Here is a 15,770-nt window from a genome sequence, read left to right as displayed (position 1 = left end):
TTCATTAGAGTCGATAGTTTGAATCTCTATTCCAATTTGATGTACTTGAAAGCTTATATAAAATGAAAGTTAAAATTTTATTTAAACCTTTTAAAATGTAGAGATTAAATAGACTAGATGATATATTGTCTAGGAGAATGTTATATAAAAGCTATGGAACTTAGGGTTTAGAAGCCAAACTTGTAATTTATGGTTACGTTGTGTACTTACTTTAGTGTAAATATCTAGTAAGTGTGCTTTTAGAAAATATGAGAGAAAATCAAGTATCTAGAAGTACTAAAGATCAAATCCAAACGAATGTTTCAACGATTGTAAGACTCATGATCAAGTACAGTGAAGTTATGATTTAAACAAGAGACTTGCAATTATCTCAATGTCCCATTTTGAGAAAGTCATGGTAGAATATGACTGTTTGGAAGTGATTAGTCTCTTGAATGATATAACTATTGTCGACCTCATTCAAGTGTTCTATTTGATTAAAGACATGAATGTTTAGGACCAAGATTTTGGAGACATCTTATTTACTCATATCTTTTAGTGGCACAACATTTTTAGTACATTCTTTAGTGAAAAATACTTTTAAATGAGCAAATATTATCTTTTTTGTACTTCAAACTTTTGTTAATGATTCTTTTTGTTGCTTATTGTGTACTTTTGCATTTTTTGTTTGTAAAATACATTATGTGATTGCTATTTGTAAAGAAGACTTTAGTTTGAGGTGTTTTGGAAAGAACATGTTCCATTATTTTGAGTTACTACTTGTTTAGAAAAAATAGTATTTAAATTGTTTGTTTAAAATGTTTATGCCATGCTATTAAAAAAATAAACGAGAGTCTAGATAAGTAAAATGCATTATTTCTCTTAAAGTTGAAAAATGATATAAAGACTAATAGATAAATGAACTATCCAAATAATAGAATAGTAGAATCAACTAAATTGTTGTACTAAAAATGGACTTTTCAAATCATGTAATTGCAACTAGCATCAAATTTAAATTATAGATCTCATAATTTTAGCATACGTAGATGTTAATTGAGTGTAACTTTTACAACAAATTTAGTATAGGTTAAGTTCTTCAATTCTATGGTGTTTATATAGTTATATATAAAAATCTATTAAATTTTATCATCAAATCTTCATTCTAAAACTTCAATTAACAAATAGACATGAAAACTAATTGTATAAAGATTGGATTGTTTTTGTTGCCTTGAGAAAAAGAAAAACAAAAAGTTCGCCAAAATCGAAGCCCCTTTTTGACACATCGATCGTGGTAGCACTCTTTTCCTGTTCTTCACTTCCAAAACCACCATTTTCTCCAAACCCTCGAAGAATCCCCATCCCTATTCAGCGATTAAGCTTCAAGATTCAATCTTCAAGCCTCCAATGGCCTCTCATCACCATCCCCATCAACCCCATCAACCCCATTTCCACCAAACCCATCTTCCCTTCGCCTGTTGCTGCGGCGGTGGCGGCGGCGGGGATTTCACCACTACCTGTTTCCAAACTCACCACCCCTCTCCTCACCTCCCGGTGTCTCCGTCCGACCCTCTTCTTCAAGCTCTTGCTTCTCAAATCCTTCAATCCGCCCAATTTCACCAATACCCAACTCTCCGTTCCCAAAAGTCGTTTCAATCACATTATCAGTTTCTCGGTCCCCAAAATCAGAAGAAACAAGAAATTCCTCAAGTCCTTCACCATTCTACTGTCTCTTCTCTTCTCTCCCGCATCGAAGCTCTTGAATCCTCCCTCCCTCGTGTTTTTGCTTCTCATCTTCCTTCCCAATCTCTCCGCCATGTTGCTGCCAGTACAATCCAAACCCATTTTCGAGCTTTCCTTGTTCGTAGATCCAGAGCTTTCAGTGAGCTTAAAGATCTCGCCATCATCAAGTCTAGATATGAGTCTCTACAATCGTCGTTTTCCAATGGATTGTACTTCGATCGTAACGCCATTTCTCTCGAAATAATGGATTTTCTTCTCCATCTCGATTCCATTCAGGTAATTTAAGTTTGGTGGGTGCTTTTTATTGTTTTACTTTTATTGTATTTGATTTTTTTCAATGATCTTCACAGGGTAGTGATCCAATGGTCAAAGACAGCAAGAAGAACCTTATCAGAGACTTGGTTCAGTTCTTGGAGCGAATTGATAATTTTGCTGTGAAGAAGAGAAACGGGCTTCCAAATCTGAGGTTAGGTCAAAATGTTAGTAAATTTAGGGTTCCTTCTAATCCTAAGCATAAATGCTATGAGAATCATAAGGAAACTATTGAGAAATTAAAGAACAGAGTTGAAAAGATTTGTGAGCGTTCAAGAATTCTTGAGAATAATGTGAAAGAAGAGGAGGAAGAGTTGGAGGAGTCCCCTAGGATCACTATCAAAGAGAAGAATCAAACTCGAAATCGAAACCTTGTGAAAAACCATCAAATTCTTCAACCTAGAGTGAAGAAAAGTGTTAGATTTGCTGAGAATGGAGACTTATCTAGAGTTTTAAGTAGCAAGAATCCACATGAAGATTATGGTGTTATGGATGAAAGAGATTCAGGTGATGAACTTGTGGAGGATACTTGCAACGAAGCAATGGAGATTAAGGAATTTTCTGAGGAAGCCGAGGATGATGAAGAAGGACATGGAGATGAAGAAGTAGATGGCGAATCTCCAGAGGTCAGTGATGGAGAAAGAAACCATAGAAGGAAGATGATGACTGGTAACAATGGCGTTTCTGCATTCACTGCTCCTTTACCTTTGAAGATGGAGAACAAAGCTGATTTGATGAAGAACAGGAAGTCTCTGAAAATTTTGGGATGAGTATGTAAAACCTTAACCAATTTGTTAACCTTTTTGTTTTCTAGATTTCAAAATCTTTATTGGTTGTGGTATGATCATCTGGTTTCTGATTATCTGTCTTGTTTTGATATCAAATACAAGAGGCTTATTTGGTTTCTTGTAAGAAGAATACCTTCTTAGACCACTAACTTGCCAGTGTTGTTGTGTAAATGAAGCCTCACTTTCTATTTGTTTCATCGTTTTGGTTTGTCATTTCTTTGCAACATATATGTAGTGAAGCAAACGAAGAGGTTCATGGTTCAAATTTACACCCCAACCTCCATCTCCGTCCCCAATTTGTGCTAAAAGAGCCACCACCGTCCCCAATTTGTAAGATCTGGAAATATAAATATATACACTTACATAATATAACATAATATATGTGTGTGGACAATGAAACTATGATGTTTTGTAGTATTATAATTTTTGACAAATTTGTCAAAGGTTGAAAGGTTAAAATGTGAAACTTAGGTCTCTTAGTCCTTGGATCAAACAATTTTTCTTTTGGAAAGGGCCGATCTATCTTGTTTATTGAGTAGAGCCTTAACTAAATTTTTAAACAAAGAAAGAGATCCTTAAAAAGTTGAGACTTTAAAGTTCTCTGTCTCCTTTGGATTCTTAGGATTGAAGTATTATATATTTTTATACATATAAATGGAGTACGATTAATTTCATTGACTACCGCTAAGTGTGAGATTAAACCTCTAACCTCGATGTAAGAAGTCACCTAAAACGAAGTTAGAAATTAGTACTCATATGTTTGTCGAAATTTGAAAAATTCTCATAAATGGTTTTTATGGTCAGATAAAATTCTCCTAAATAAATTCTACCAAACCAATTAAAGATAAATTATAAACTAATTAGTGATTCACATCAAAAACATTATTTCTCTGTTTAGCATGGATTTTACCTAATAAGACTAACCAATTCTTTGTCATCAATTTCTAACTTCTCTATTCAATTTGTGGAAAATTGTTTTAAATGTTAAAATTTTAAAATTATTTACAAATATAACATATTTTTAAATATTTTTAAAATTTTTACTATATTTGAAAATAGTCCTTAAATATTATTTAACTAAAAAATTGCAAAAATCTAAATATGAATTAATTCTATAAAAAAAAAGATTTAATGTAATTAAAAAAAAAATTATGTTAACTCAATTTCACTTCATCTAATTAGAAATTATAAATATAAAAAAAGAAAACGTAAAGAATAGAGATAACAATATTACAACTAAAATAATTCGAAGAAATAAATCAATCAAACTTATAATATTACAAAAATAATACATAAATGAAAATCTCCGCTTACCAGAAAAATTGTTCCTTTAATTGCATTACACCAAACCTAGCTCTCTTATTTCAGATCCTTACTTTATCTCATTCATTCATTCATTCCCCACAACATGAATTGTTTTAGATCGAACTGATGATGATTCCCCCACAAAATGCTCTTCTAGAGTGATGGGATTTGAAAGCCTCACAATTTTCTTCAACATTTTCGATTATTGGGTGAGAATTATTCACCAATTTCTAGCCTAAACCCAATTGGAATCTCTTCGTTCTTGCTCATTGCGGTATTTAAGAACAACCCACAAACAGAAGAAAAAAAAAATCAATCTGAAGCAATCCCAATTTGGGTCTGAATGTGGGTTTTTGCGTAATGGGTTGTCGGTCGATCGATTGATGGGCAGTAGTTTAAGACTGCTGGAGGTGGTTCCACGAGGGAGGAGATTCGATGGCGCTATTTGGGTAGTGATTATTTCAGGTAAAAGTGGCGACCTGAAGAAGAAGGTGCGGAGAAGACGATGCGGCTTCATTTTTCGCCTAGCATGAGAAGCATCACGGTCTCGAGTAGTAATGGGTTTATTGACTTTATGAAGATCAAAGTTGCAGCTCGTCACATTTCTTATCGAACCCTTTTTCATACCATTCTCGTACTCGCTTTCTTGTTGCCATTCGTCTTCATTCTCACTGCTGTCGTTACGCTTGAAGGTGTCAATGACTGCTCCTCTCTGGGTACTGTCAATGAACTTATTACTGTTTCTATTTACAAATTTGTTTTTCTGGTGTTGGTTTATGTGTTAGTGATGTCTTTTTAACTTGACTGTGATGGATCTTATCTGCTTTTTGGGTGTGCAATTATGAAAGTTTTATATCATGATGTTGGTCATTTCAGAGTCCACTGGAGAAGCTGATTGATTTTTTTTGTTTTATTTTATTAGAGATGACCGTGGATGACGAATCCAATTTATTATTTTTTTTATAAAGTTTTGTTTTGTATTTTGTATATTTTGGGGTCAAATTCTTATCTAGGCTATATTGAGGCTAAGTTTTCTTGTGTACATTAATCTGCATTACTATTTCCATGAGGTCTCTCAGTGATGCAAATGACCCTTAGATTCTGATGATTAGCTACCAAAATAAGAAAATTTGGTCTGGCTTGTCTGAGCTAGTGCAGTGCAAACTGCAAACACAATGAGCAAGGAGAAGACAGTTGAGAGCAAAGTGCAAAAAAATAGCTTAAACATTATACAAACTTAAGCAACTTTTTGAATTAATCCTTAATCTCATTTGAGAACATAGGGTTGTATTCATATAAGCTACATAATCATTTTATTCTAAAAATATGAGGCTTATATATATATAAAGAAGCCTAACTGGTTAGATGGAACTACGAGGCTTTTAATTAAAACAGGAAATGACATTTTGGGGAATAGAAACCGTGACCATTTTGAACAAAACTTTAAAGTTTGTAATTGGCATTTCACCATTCATTTCTATTAATTATAGTAATCTGTGTCCTTAGTTCCCTTCTTTTTTGTTGCTAGATTGTTTTGGCAGGACATGGGGACCTCGCCTTCTTGGTAGGGTTGATGCTTCAAAGGTGATTACCGGATTCCTTTTTTTATTTTGCTTTCCATGGCCTTTTTGTTTTATAGCATTTAATTTTTGGACTGTTTCAAATTTTGCTTTTGTTGGAAAACAAAGCTTTATTGTTGTAATTGGCAATCGTATGCAGCAGAGATTGGTGAGTGAATTTTACAAGGTATTCAACCAAGTTAGCACTGAGGAAATACCAGATGGTCTAAAGTTGCCAGATTCCTTTAGTCAGTTAGTTTCAGAGATGAAAGACAACCGTCATGATGCAAAAACATTTGCTTTCATCCTGAAGGCCATGGTATGTGAAGTTTATAATTTTTTTCAATTTTCACTGTATGGTAAAGATAAAAAAGTCAACAGGGGCCCAAGTTTATTCATACTTTTATGCCCTGCCAAGCCTCATAAGGTGAAAAGTGTAATGGAATGATTGGATTAAATTCACTCAAACCTGCCAAAGTCTGGAGTTTTTGTTTGCGATAGTCTCATTTCATAAAAGTTGATTATGGCTTATAGTCTATCAATAGGTATGCATTTGAGTAACCCAGGAAATATAGGTATCCTCACTTCTTTATCTAAGACATGTATAGGAAACAAAAATTCTTTACTGTAAGCTATACATTAATAAGTAGTTCTATTTGTGATATGCAACAGTATGTTAACTTTTCGAGGAACATGCCCTTCTTGAAAGTTGAAACCTCATTGTTCATTGTTGTGTATGTGAGCATGAATACATCCAACCATCATGGATTGGCACAATGGTAAAAAGGAGGCATAGTCTCAATAAATGGCTATGGTCAAGGGTTCAATACATGGTAGTCACCTACCTAGGAATTAATTTTCTACGAGTTTCCTTGACACTCAAATGTTGTAGGGTCAGGTGGGTTGTCACTTTTAAAAATAAATGATCATGAAGACATGATCAATATTTTCTCTGTGATCTTTTTTAGCTAGAGGATGCCAAATCTTGGGTGTTCTTAGGTTTTTATATCCTTTGTAAGAAAATGTGAAAGCATTCATTTATGGAATTCCTCAACTTAGACTGGGTCTTAGGAAATAAAAGGAAAATCGATAGAAGGAAGTTGAAAACCTTCTTTCGAATATTGAGTTAGAAAGTAACAATGGTTGTTTAACAGATTTCTCGAAATTGGTTGGAGTTGGTAGGGTGCTCCAAATTAAACCGTTATCTGTGGATTTCTTTCGATACGGGGACTGTTAATGACTTCAAGAAATTTTGCAGACCACAAAGTGATCAGGGACCAAATAAAGGAAAGGAAACCTTCAAGTTATGAAATAAGTGGATATCATGAAAAGAAATGATCAGATTTATTTACCAACCTTGTCTGCCGTTAGAGAAGAGAGTGTAATGTTCTGAGCTGACTCTATAGGAACAAAGAATTTCTTCTGAAGGAAAAATCCAAGAATCTTGTAGAGAATAAATACTGTTGAATAACTAATTATGTGCTTAGATCTTGTAGAATATTGAGAATAAATCTTGTAGAGAATAAATATTGTTAAATATCTTGTAGAAACTGAATGTGTTTAGACCTCATCCAAAAGGAATTTCAAAATAAATTAATGGTTACTCACCCTGAAAGTACCCAATACATATGCTATCTAGTTTATCTTTTTGTACGGACCTTTGTTTATTTTTTTATTTTTCTGAAAAGCTCTTATTAAGTATAACTTGGCAGTGGAGCATTTTGAAAGATTTTCTCTTCAACTCATCCATAATTCAAAGAGATTAGTTCCAGTACATATCACTCAACAACTTTCTTGGGATGGAATCCACTTGTGTTCCCAAGATGGAGCCTTCTGCGAGATTGATTATCTATTTATATATCTTCATCCAAAAAGAAAAGATAAACTTCTATTTATACACGATCTCAAAGAGAATACTTTGATAGGATTTGGAACTTTGTATTAGAAAAGCAAATTATACAGAAGTGGGGAGTAAGATTTGGTGTATCTTTAGCCAATAGTTATATTAAGGCTCCCCAGTGTCTGTCAGTGATTGAGAGAGAGAACGATAATGGAATTTCATGGATAGTTTTCTTTGTTTTTTTATAAAAAAAAGGAAGAAGAAAGAAAGAAAGAAAGAAAGAGGATAATGAAATTTCATGGAGGTTAGAGTTAATAAACCAGCCAAGTCGATTTGTATGTATTTATTTCATTTTTGAAAATTTTGCCCTTCATAAAAAGTTTTGTACTTCGGTCAGCGGGATCTTTTGTTTTTAAAAAAAAAATTATTTTCGCAGATGGAGAGATTTGAAAAGGAGATAAGGGAGTCCAAATATGCAGAGCTCATGAACAAACACTTCGCAGCTAGTTCCATTCCTAAAGGAATTCATTGTTTATCTCTGCGGTTAACTGACGAATACTCATCAAATGTTCATGCACGCAATCAACTGCCTCCTCCAGAGTTACTGCCGTTGCTCTCTGATAATACATACCAACACTTTATTTTGTCTACTGATAACATTTTGGCAGCTTCAGTTGTTGTCAATTCTGCTGTCCAATCATCTCTCAGTCCTGGAAAGATAGTTTTCCATGTCATTACCGACAAGAAGACTTATGCAGGGATGCACTCATGGTTTGCTTTAAATCCAGTCTACCCAGCTACTGTCGAAGTTAAGGGCACTCACCATTTCGACTACTTAACAAGGGACAATGTTCCAGTGCTTGAGGCTGTTGAAAACCAGGAAGGAATCAGAAATTACTACCATGGAAATCATAATATTGTAGGGACCAACCACACCAATACAACTCCTCGAGCGTTTGCCTCAAAATTGCTGGTTCGAAGTCCCAAATACATATCCTTACTTAACCATCTCCGCATGTACATACCTCAGGTAATCTCGATGCTGTAGGGGGGGAGTCCCTTTTTTCCCTCTCTCTGGTGGTCTATTTTTGAAATATATAACTCATGGAAACAAGTTATAAATGGCATCATTACCATCACTCACCAGTTTTGGTTTCGAGCAGACAATTTTATATGTGAAATGAAATTATAAGTTATCACTATCCATGACTCTGATTAATGATTATCAAAAACCTCAAAGATCTATTTGTAACACATATCAAGAAATGGTTTCCTTGAACTTTCAATAAGGGGCATATTAGCGGGACCATTTTTCTTGCCGGGACAATTCTATAGGTTTCATATTCTTAGATCAAGTCTACTTGGAAATATTGTCTAAATACCATGGCTAACCCCAAGCCCTTTGAAGAATATTATGGATAATAAACATTATTTTACATGAATATCTAGTAAGTCAGTACTCCGTTCTTTCAACATTTTGGATTTAAATATGAACTTGTACAATGTGGTAGTCTTTTTCTGCTCCTGAATTGTTCCTATTTCGTTGTCACTGCACTTGAGATTTTGAAAATTATCGTTCTTCATATGATGTACAGCTCTTCCCCAAATTGGACAAGGTGGTCTTTCTAGATGATGATGTTGTAATTCAACGTGATCTGTCTCCGCTTTGGGACGTTGACCTCGATGGAAAGGTTAATGGAGCTGTTGAAACTTGTAAAGGTGATGATGAGTGGGTTATGTCAAAGCGATTCAAGATCTACTTTAATTTTTCCCACCCCCTCGTAGCAACGCATTTAGATCCTAATGAATGTGCTTGGGCATACGGCATGAACATATTTGATCTTCGTGTCTGGAGAGAGTCGAATATAACAGAAACCTACCACTGGTGGCTGAGAGAGGTATGCTGCAAATTCATTATTAGTGTAGGATTAATTTAATTTCTTGAGTTTGCTATTGCTTATTGTAGGCAATCCCATTTACCATATGGCATTCTATTCATTCTGTTTGGTGATTGCATGATTGTCTCTATTCACTAAAGATTAAAGATGCAATTCTGTGATGATCTGGGATCAATGGCTTCTTTTGTATGTGGCAGAATCTTAAGTCAACGCTGACATTGTGGAGGCTGGGTACACTACCGCCTGCTTTAATTGCATTTAGAGGTCACATTCATCCAATTGACCCCTCATGGCACATGCTTGGCTTGGGATATCAAAACAAAACAAACATTGAGAATGTGAAGAAAGCTGCAGTTATTCACTACAATGGCCAATCTAAACCATGGCTACAGATTGGCTTTGAGCATCTCCGGCCATTTTGGACCAAGTATGTCAACTATTCTAATGATTTCATCAGGAACTGCCACATTTTAGAGTCATAATTCACGAACTATAGGAGGTAAAAGGTAGAGAGAGAACGCCATAACGAACCAAACTATGTTACTCTGGAACTATTACTACTCGGCTAAAGAAATTTGGAGTTTTACATACATGACACGGTGAGCCACATTACGCAATGTTTTAGATCGAGTTATATTGCTGTATGGCCTGTGTCCCGACTGAGACCATTATGTTTGCATAAGCATGGGATTCTCTCATCAACTCGTAATGTAGCAATTCATTTGGTCTTAGTTGCTGAGGATACCGCCTTGGTTCTCATGAGTATATTTTGGAATATAGCAGAATGCATACAATACCGAACATCCCATCACATAGCTGTTATCTACAGAGGCACGAGCAAGGCTAGGACAGGTCCATCGGTGAGTGCTTCTCCATATGGTTGGTCACCGAACAATAATTGTCTGCCCTTCATCCTTTTATATTTCATAGTACCATGTTTTCTATTTTGTATTTGATAATATATGATGACTTTGAGGACAAGGCCTGACGGCTATTGGTTCATTGGATTGGAGAATTCTTCATAGATGGGTTCTGTTTTATTTAGATTCGTTCTGTACCAGATATATTTTTAACAATGTGAAGAAAATTCTTTCTATTCTGTCACATCTACCATTATCATCATTTGAAAAAGGGAAACTACAAGATAGCATTTTTTTTTTTTGGGTACCTAACGTAATGAAGGTCTAAATGTCAAAATTAAGGTGGATTCTCTTAATTGGGTTGGTTAATATTTTTATTCTTTAAAGCTGTAAACAGAGTTATTCGAATCTCCATTAGTTTTTAGATGCTTCAAACACAGCACTACAAGATAAGATTAAACGATGCACATAATAAAGATGCTTATCATAGAACTTGCTAAGTTGGTGATGACAAGAAACCCACCAAGCTTTTATGCCACTTAAAATGTTCACTTTTTCCCTTTTAAATTCCTCATACTTCAAATTCAAGACTTAATAATGTAGTTTAGAGCCCTTATTATCTATTGAAAGATGAGTAAATTTTCACTAATTAATTTCTCAGAGTTAGTGGATTGAGACACGGAGCATAGTGCAAGAAAGTGAGTCTTCAATAGGAATTAACGTTGGGTAATAACTAAAGCAGACATGGTTTGACTAGACACATGAGATATCTACTTTTACTGAGTACAAAATATTGGTTTATGTTTTTGAACTTAGGAGGTGTGTCAATTTAGAACTTTTGTGAATATATCAATTTATCATACAACTTTACGTAATGTATTAATTAAATCTTTAAACTTTCATGAATTGACCAATATAGATAGTTAGGTGAATTTTCCTTCCAGAATTATCCATGCATCTATTTAATATCGTCTATTTTATGAAACCAATATTTGAAGAAGTCTACACACATTCATAAGCTTCACACGATATTGATCAAACAAATACTAGTAAAGGGTGCACACTAATTTATTACAGAATTTGAGAGATTCAAATCAATACAACACTCAAAGTTTGAGAGATTCAAATCAATACAACACTCAAAAGTTTGTGAAGAAATAGTTGCCTCAAACAAAAACAAAAAAAAAAGACATTAGATGAAAAAGGAAAAGAAAATTCAAATAAAATTCTCTTCCACAAAACTGATTGAAGAGAAATTGGCCACATTGAGATTGATTTGGACCCTCTTGGCATTTTTCTTTTGTTTAACATTATCTTCTTGTAATTAAAATGATGGAATTGATGGATTAATTGCACTTAATCTCACATTAAATAACCAATTGATTGATTCTTCCAAGGCCTAACGGAGGAATCTAAAAGGGCTCCTAAATTATTAATGGCCAAAGCAAACTAAGCGAAGCATCTAACAACGTTAGAAAGATATTAGATAGTTTTATTCATGATTTTATTGGAATCGTTCTTGTTAATCAATCCCCCTTTTACCTATATGCCACGTCTATTCTTGAATGATTTGGTACCCTCCACTTTAGTTCATCTCTAAACCTTTTCTTCTTTTCTATTACTCACATGGATGATTTGTTTTGGGTTTGTGTTTTTTGAGCTTTGAGGTGAATTTACGGGGGAAAATTAATTAAATTTAGAAGTAAAGTATAAATCTTGCAATGTTTTTAGGTAATGGGTAATGTGTATTTTTGTTAGAAAGTTTGAATTGTGGCGTTTTCTACTTCCTCGGAGCTGTTTAAAATACGCGTAAATATTACGATTGGGTAATCGATTTTAATTTTTGGGAATATCAAGAAATCAACTTTTAAGAAATGGAGTCATTGACCCCAGATTTAGAAGACTTTGAAAACTCCGGAGGAGCCTCGTCTCTGAGTTCTTCTTTGATCTCTTCAACTGGTTTTTGTATTATTATTATTCATAGAGCTTTTGTTTTTTCTTCACTTTCAACCTCTGAATCAAGGTTTGTGGGAAAAAAGACAAGTACCCAGATCAATTTTTCAGCCGAGTTCATAGCGGTTAAGGTTAATCAATTTCTATGGGGTGTTTTCTTTTCTTTTGTTTTTATTTTAGTTTTGAGGATCGATTTCTTTTTGCGATTCTGAAACTACCCATATCTTGAAATCAGGAAGTGTTTTAGCCGAGCCTGAGTCGTTGCTCTTTAGCTTTAACAGTGTTCGTAATTCTTTTTCTTTTCTTGCTTGTTGTGTCTTAGAAATAGAAAGGAATTCTTTGAGTGAATTTGTTTGTTGGAATATATCTAGTCTTTTGGAAGACGCAACTGATTGATTGCTTTTGTCGCTATTTTTCTCTTCCTTCTAGATATAAGATTGAAATCTAAAGTTCGTTTTGTTTTTCGATATGCAGCTGCTTCATACTTCTGATTGTTGCATCTTCTTTTATGATTTACAACTTACAATGAAATTGACTTTTGTTTTCTGGGTTTCTCTCTTTTTTGCAGAATCTCCCTTGTGAGAGTCTGAGGGGAAAAAAATTCTGCTAATTAACCGCATTCGAATACTCGGGTGGGATTTTTTTGATTTCTTTTCTTGGGAAATCCAATTTGTTTGTGATTGATTGAAGACACAAGTCAATATGGCTGGAGTGGGAGATCAGTTGGAGATCAAGTTTCGACTGAACGATGGATCTGATATTGGCCCCAAAACTTTCCCTGCTGCCACAAGCGTAGCAACCTTAAAAGAAAGCATTCTTGCACAATGGCCAAGAGGTGCGTGAAATTTGAACTCTTCTCTCTTAGTTTTGGCTTTTGGGGTGGTTGATTTTACTTGAAATCCTATCCTATGCTGATCTTGTAGCTTTGTTTGTAATTGAATTATTTAAGTTTAAACATTTTCAGCATATTGGCGTCTGTTTCGTCATTTACTCAAAATCAGAGAAAATCTTTAGACGAAACACAACACGAGTAAAGCTCTGATCTGATGTAGAACTCTGCATTTTCTTCGTTCTTATTGTTGCCATTTCCGAAGAGACATTACACCCTGATCGGGGGAAAACGTTTAACAATCCGTACTGGTGCATAAAAATCCATGATGTCTGTTTTATTTTGGATCTTCTATAAGCATCTTGAACTTATTGATTAGATTTTATGCCTCTTTGAAAGAGATTCTATTAGAGAATGTTGGATTCTTTGTCACCTGATCACATTCTTAATAGAAGAATGCTATTTGTTTCCCATTTACTTTGGATCTTCTCCTTTCTTTCCTTTTTTATTTTGTCTCAACTTGCAATATATTTATGCCTCTTGGGTTTGAACTTGATCAGGAGGCCTCTCCTAGGCCTTTTACCCTTACCGATGTGTTCATCCATTTGATTACTTTTCAACCTCTTGTATTCATCACATTCCTTTGTCTATGCTCTCGGAACCTGAACGACTTAGTGTCTTGTTCACTATAGCTTGAATCTGTGATTCTGATTAGCTTATATATAGTATAGACTCATTATGTTTTTCCCTGAGACGGTAAATCTTCTAATACCACCATGCGGAAGCATTTATCAATACGGTTTAGTGTCATATCCATTGTCCTCCCAACACTGTCACCATAGATTAATGAGAATTTCGATATTAGCTAATGCAATAAGGAGGATATGTTTACTGCACTAACACTGGCTAGATTTTAAAATGTTTCTTCTTTTTTCTTTTTCTTTTTTTTTTTTTACCATCCTATTGTAAATGTAGGACGAGTGATCACAATTATTATTGCTTTTCCTGAGGTACGAGTAATCACAGTTATTTGTTTGAGCAGAAAAGGAGAATGGTCCAAGAACAGTTAAGGATGTGAAGTTAATAAGTGCAGGAAAAATCTTAGAGAATAATAGAACACTTAATGATTGCAGAAGCCCATTATATGACATTCCTGGCAGTGTGACAACCATGCATGTCGTTATCCAACCACCAACTTTGGAGAAAGGTATAATCTGTCCGATAAAAGTTTAAATTATCAATGACTTAAGATAGAATGAATGTTGCTTTTTTGACATCTCACTTGGATTTGTCTGGAATTATCTTTTGCTGTATTTTGAAGTTTCCTTTTGTTCCACTTCAATTGTTTGACAATGATTTAAGGTTAAATTGCAAATTTGGTCCCTTTGGTTTGTAGTAATTTAAAATTTAGCCCCTATGATTTGATAAACCCTTCATAAATCCAACCCTATAGCCTACTTACGACATTACTAAATTATAACTTTTCAAATCACTAGGACTAAATTTTAACCTTTTTTGAATCATAGGGATAAAAAATTATTTGGATGAATCTGCTATTTGGACTGTTCATTAGAGTTGTCTTCTAGAACATAAAACTATTCAGAACTTTTGGAGTTCAGCTGAATGGCTTTTATCTTTCAAAGGTTTTATAATAGATGTGTCTAGATGTCTTTGCGTTGTTATGAGTATATGCATATTCAATTATTCTTATTTTGCTCGAAGGATGTGGAAAATATGATAGGAAGAAGCATATCGTCAGGACAATTATTCTTTAGTATTGACGGACATGTTTGAGAGAGATTCTAAAATGGTTAAACTCACCTTGAAATATACTCTTTATCATTCAAAACCGATTTTGATGATATCAAAATTGCATTTAAAAGTGTAAAATTAAATATTAAATAAATTTTGAGTGATTAAAGATATATTTTGGAAGTGATTAGAAATATGGCATAAGTGGTTTTAACGATTTTAGTAGAATCAGTCCCATACATGTCTGTAAAAAACTGCTGTAGCTGTTGCTACATATTGAAGGCAAGGCTATTGAGACATTGAGGTTCGAATGGGATTACTGATGGAAAGTTTATTTTCTTTGGCTGAGCAGAAAAGAAAGCTGGAGAACAAGCAACACAAAACAAGTGTGTTTGTGTTATACTATAAACGGAACTTGTGGAAGTTCTCGACGCCATTTTTGAGTGCATAAAGATAGCAAATTTTTCCTTTTCAAAGTTCTGATGCCAATAACAGCTTGGAATCAGTTGAAGAAGCTTTTTCTGGAGCTTGTGTTATTGTTTTCACAGTAGTAAAAGTAAAAGAAAAAAAAAAGAAAAAAGAAAAAAGAAACAGACAGAGGTAGCAAAGATGGCGAAGACGATGGGATATTTATCGACAAAAGCCAGTTGTTAGATCAGATTCATGGCAGTTGAATGAATGTCTGGTGATCTATTATGAAAGGTTGTTGCCTTTTCAACGTCCATTGTTAGCTTCATTTGTTGTTTAGATTGATTTTGTGTAACTCTTCTGCTATCTCAAATGTTTGTGGTGAAAGCTTTATATACTTGAAGTTGCAGTTAGTTGTTTACCTTTCTTCTTCTTCTTCAAACTGTATCACCATTTGGGCCCAGACCCCAACTTCATGATACGTTTCCCAAACAAGGAATGATAATATTTCTTTGATTTTCTTTCTTGTATGCTTGAATGAATACTA

At 34.2% G+C, this 15,770-nt stretch overlaps 3 protein-coding genes across 7 annotated transcripts; all 3 read left to right on the top strand.

Annotated features, from left to right (window-relative positions):
• The first annotated feature begins 1,207 nt into the window (after positions 1-1,207).
• Positions 1,208-3,016, top strand: LOC101204708 (BAG family molecular chaperone regulator 8, chloroplastic). Its single transcript, XM_004141415.3, has 2 exons — positions 1,208-1,995; positions 2,070-3,016. Exons 1-2 carry the CDS (start codon positions 1,384-1,386, stop codon positions 2,799-2,801), a joined length of 1,344 nt encoding a protein of 447 aa, XP_004141463.1. The 5' UTR covers positions 1,208-1,383; the 3' UTR covers positions 2,802-3,016.
• Positions 3,017-4,134: 1,118 nt separating this feature from the next.
• LOC101204459 (probable galacturonosyltransferase 14) lies at positions 4,135-10,525 on the top strand. Of its 2 annotated transcripts, none has more exons than XM_004141414.3 (6): positions 4,135-4,840; positions 5,653-5,708; positions 5,844-6,002; positions 7,960-8,553; positions 9,119-9,421; positions 9,619-10,525. In XM_004141414.3, the coding sequence occupies exons 1-6, from the start codon at positions 4,630-4,632 to the stop codon at positions 9,901-9,903; spliced, it is 1,608 nt and encodes a 535-aa protein (XP_004141462.1). In that variant the 5' UTR covers positions 4,135-4,629; the 3' UTR covers positions 9,904-10,525. The 2 variants fall into 2 exon arrangements, with proteins under 2 accessions (XP_004141462.1, XP_011656007.1); XM_011657705.2 differs by having other exon boundaries at positions 4,136-4,840; positions 5,847-6,002.
• Positions 10,526-11,715: 1,190 nt separating this feature from the next.
• Positions 11,716-15,747, top strand: LOC101204050 (membrane-anchored ubiquitin-fold protein 2). 4 transcript variants are annotated; one of them, XM_011657704.2, is made up of 4 exons: positions 11,716-11,854; positions 12,803-13,069; positions 14,106-14,270; positions 15,168-15,747. In XM_011657704.2, the coding sequence occupies exons 2-4, from the start codon at positions 12,937-12,939 to the stop codon at positions 15,221-15,223; spliced, it is 354 nt and encodes a 117-aa protein (XP_011656006.1). In that variant the 5' UTR covers positions 11,716-11,854; positions 12,803-12,936; the 3' UTR covers positions 15,224-15,747. The 4 variants fall into 4 exon arrangements, with proteins under 4 accessions (XP_011656006.1, XP_031741332.1, XP_031741333.1 ...); XM_031885472.1 differs by lacking the exon at positions 11,716-11,854 and adding an exon at positions 11,888-12,012; XM_031885473.1 differs by lacking the exon at positions 11,716-11,854 and adding an exon at positions 11,928-11,948.
• The last annotated feature ends 23 nt before the right edge of the window (positions 15,748-15,770 follow it).

This window comes from Cucumis sativus, chromosome 5 (assembly GCF_000004075.3).
Source record: "Cucumis sativus cultivar 9930 chromosome 5, Cucumber_9930_V3, whole genome shotgun sequence".
Taxonomy (NCBI): domain Eukaryota; kingdom Viridiplantae; phylum Streptophyta; class Magnoliopsida; order Cucurbitales; family Cucurbitaceae; genus Cucumis; species Cucumis sativus.
Note: the sequence above shows the minus strand (reverse complement) of the source record. Positions and strands in the feature narration are given on the sequence as shown.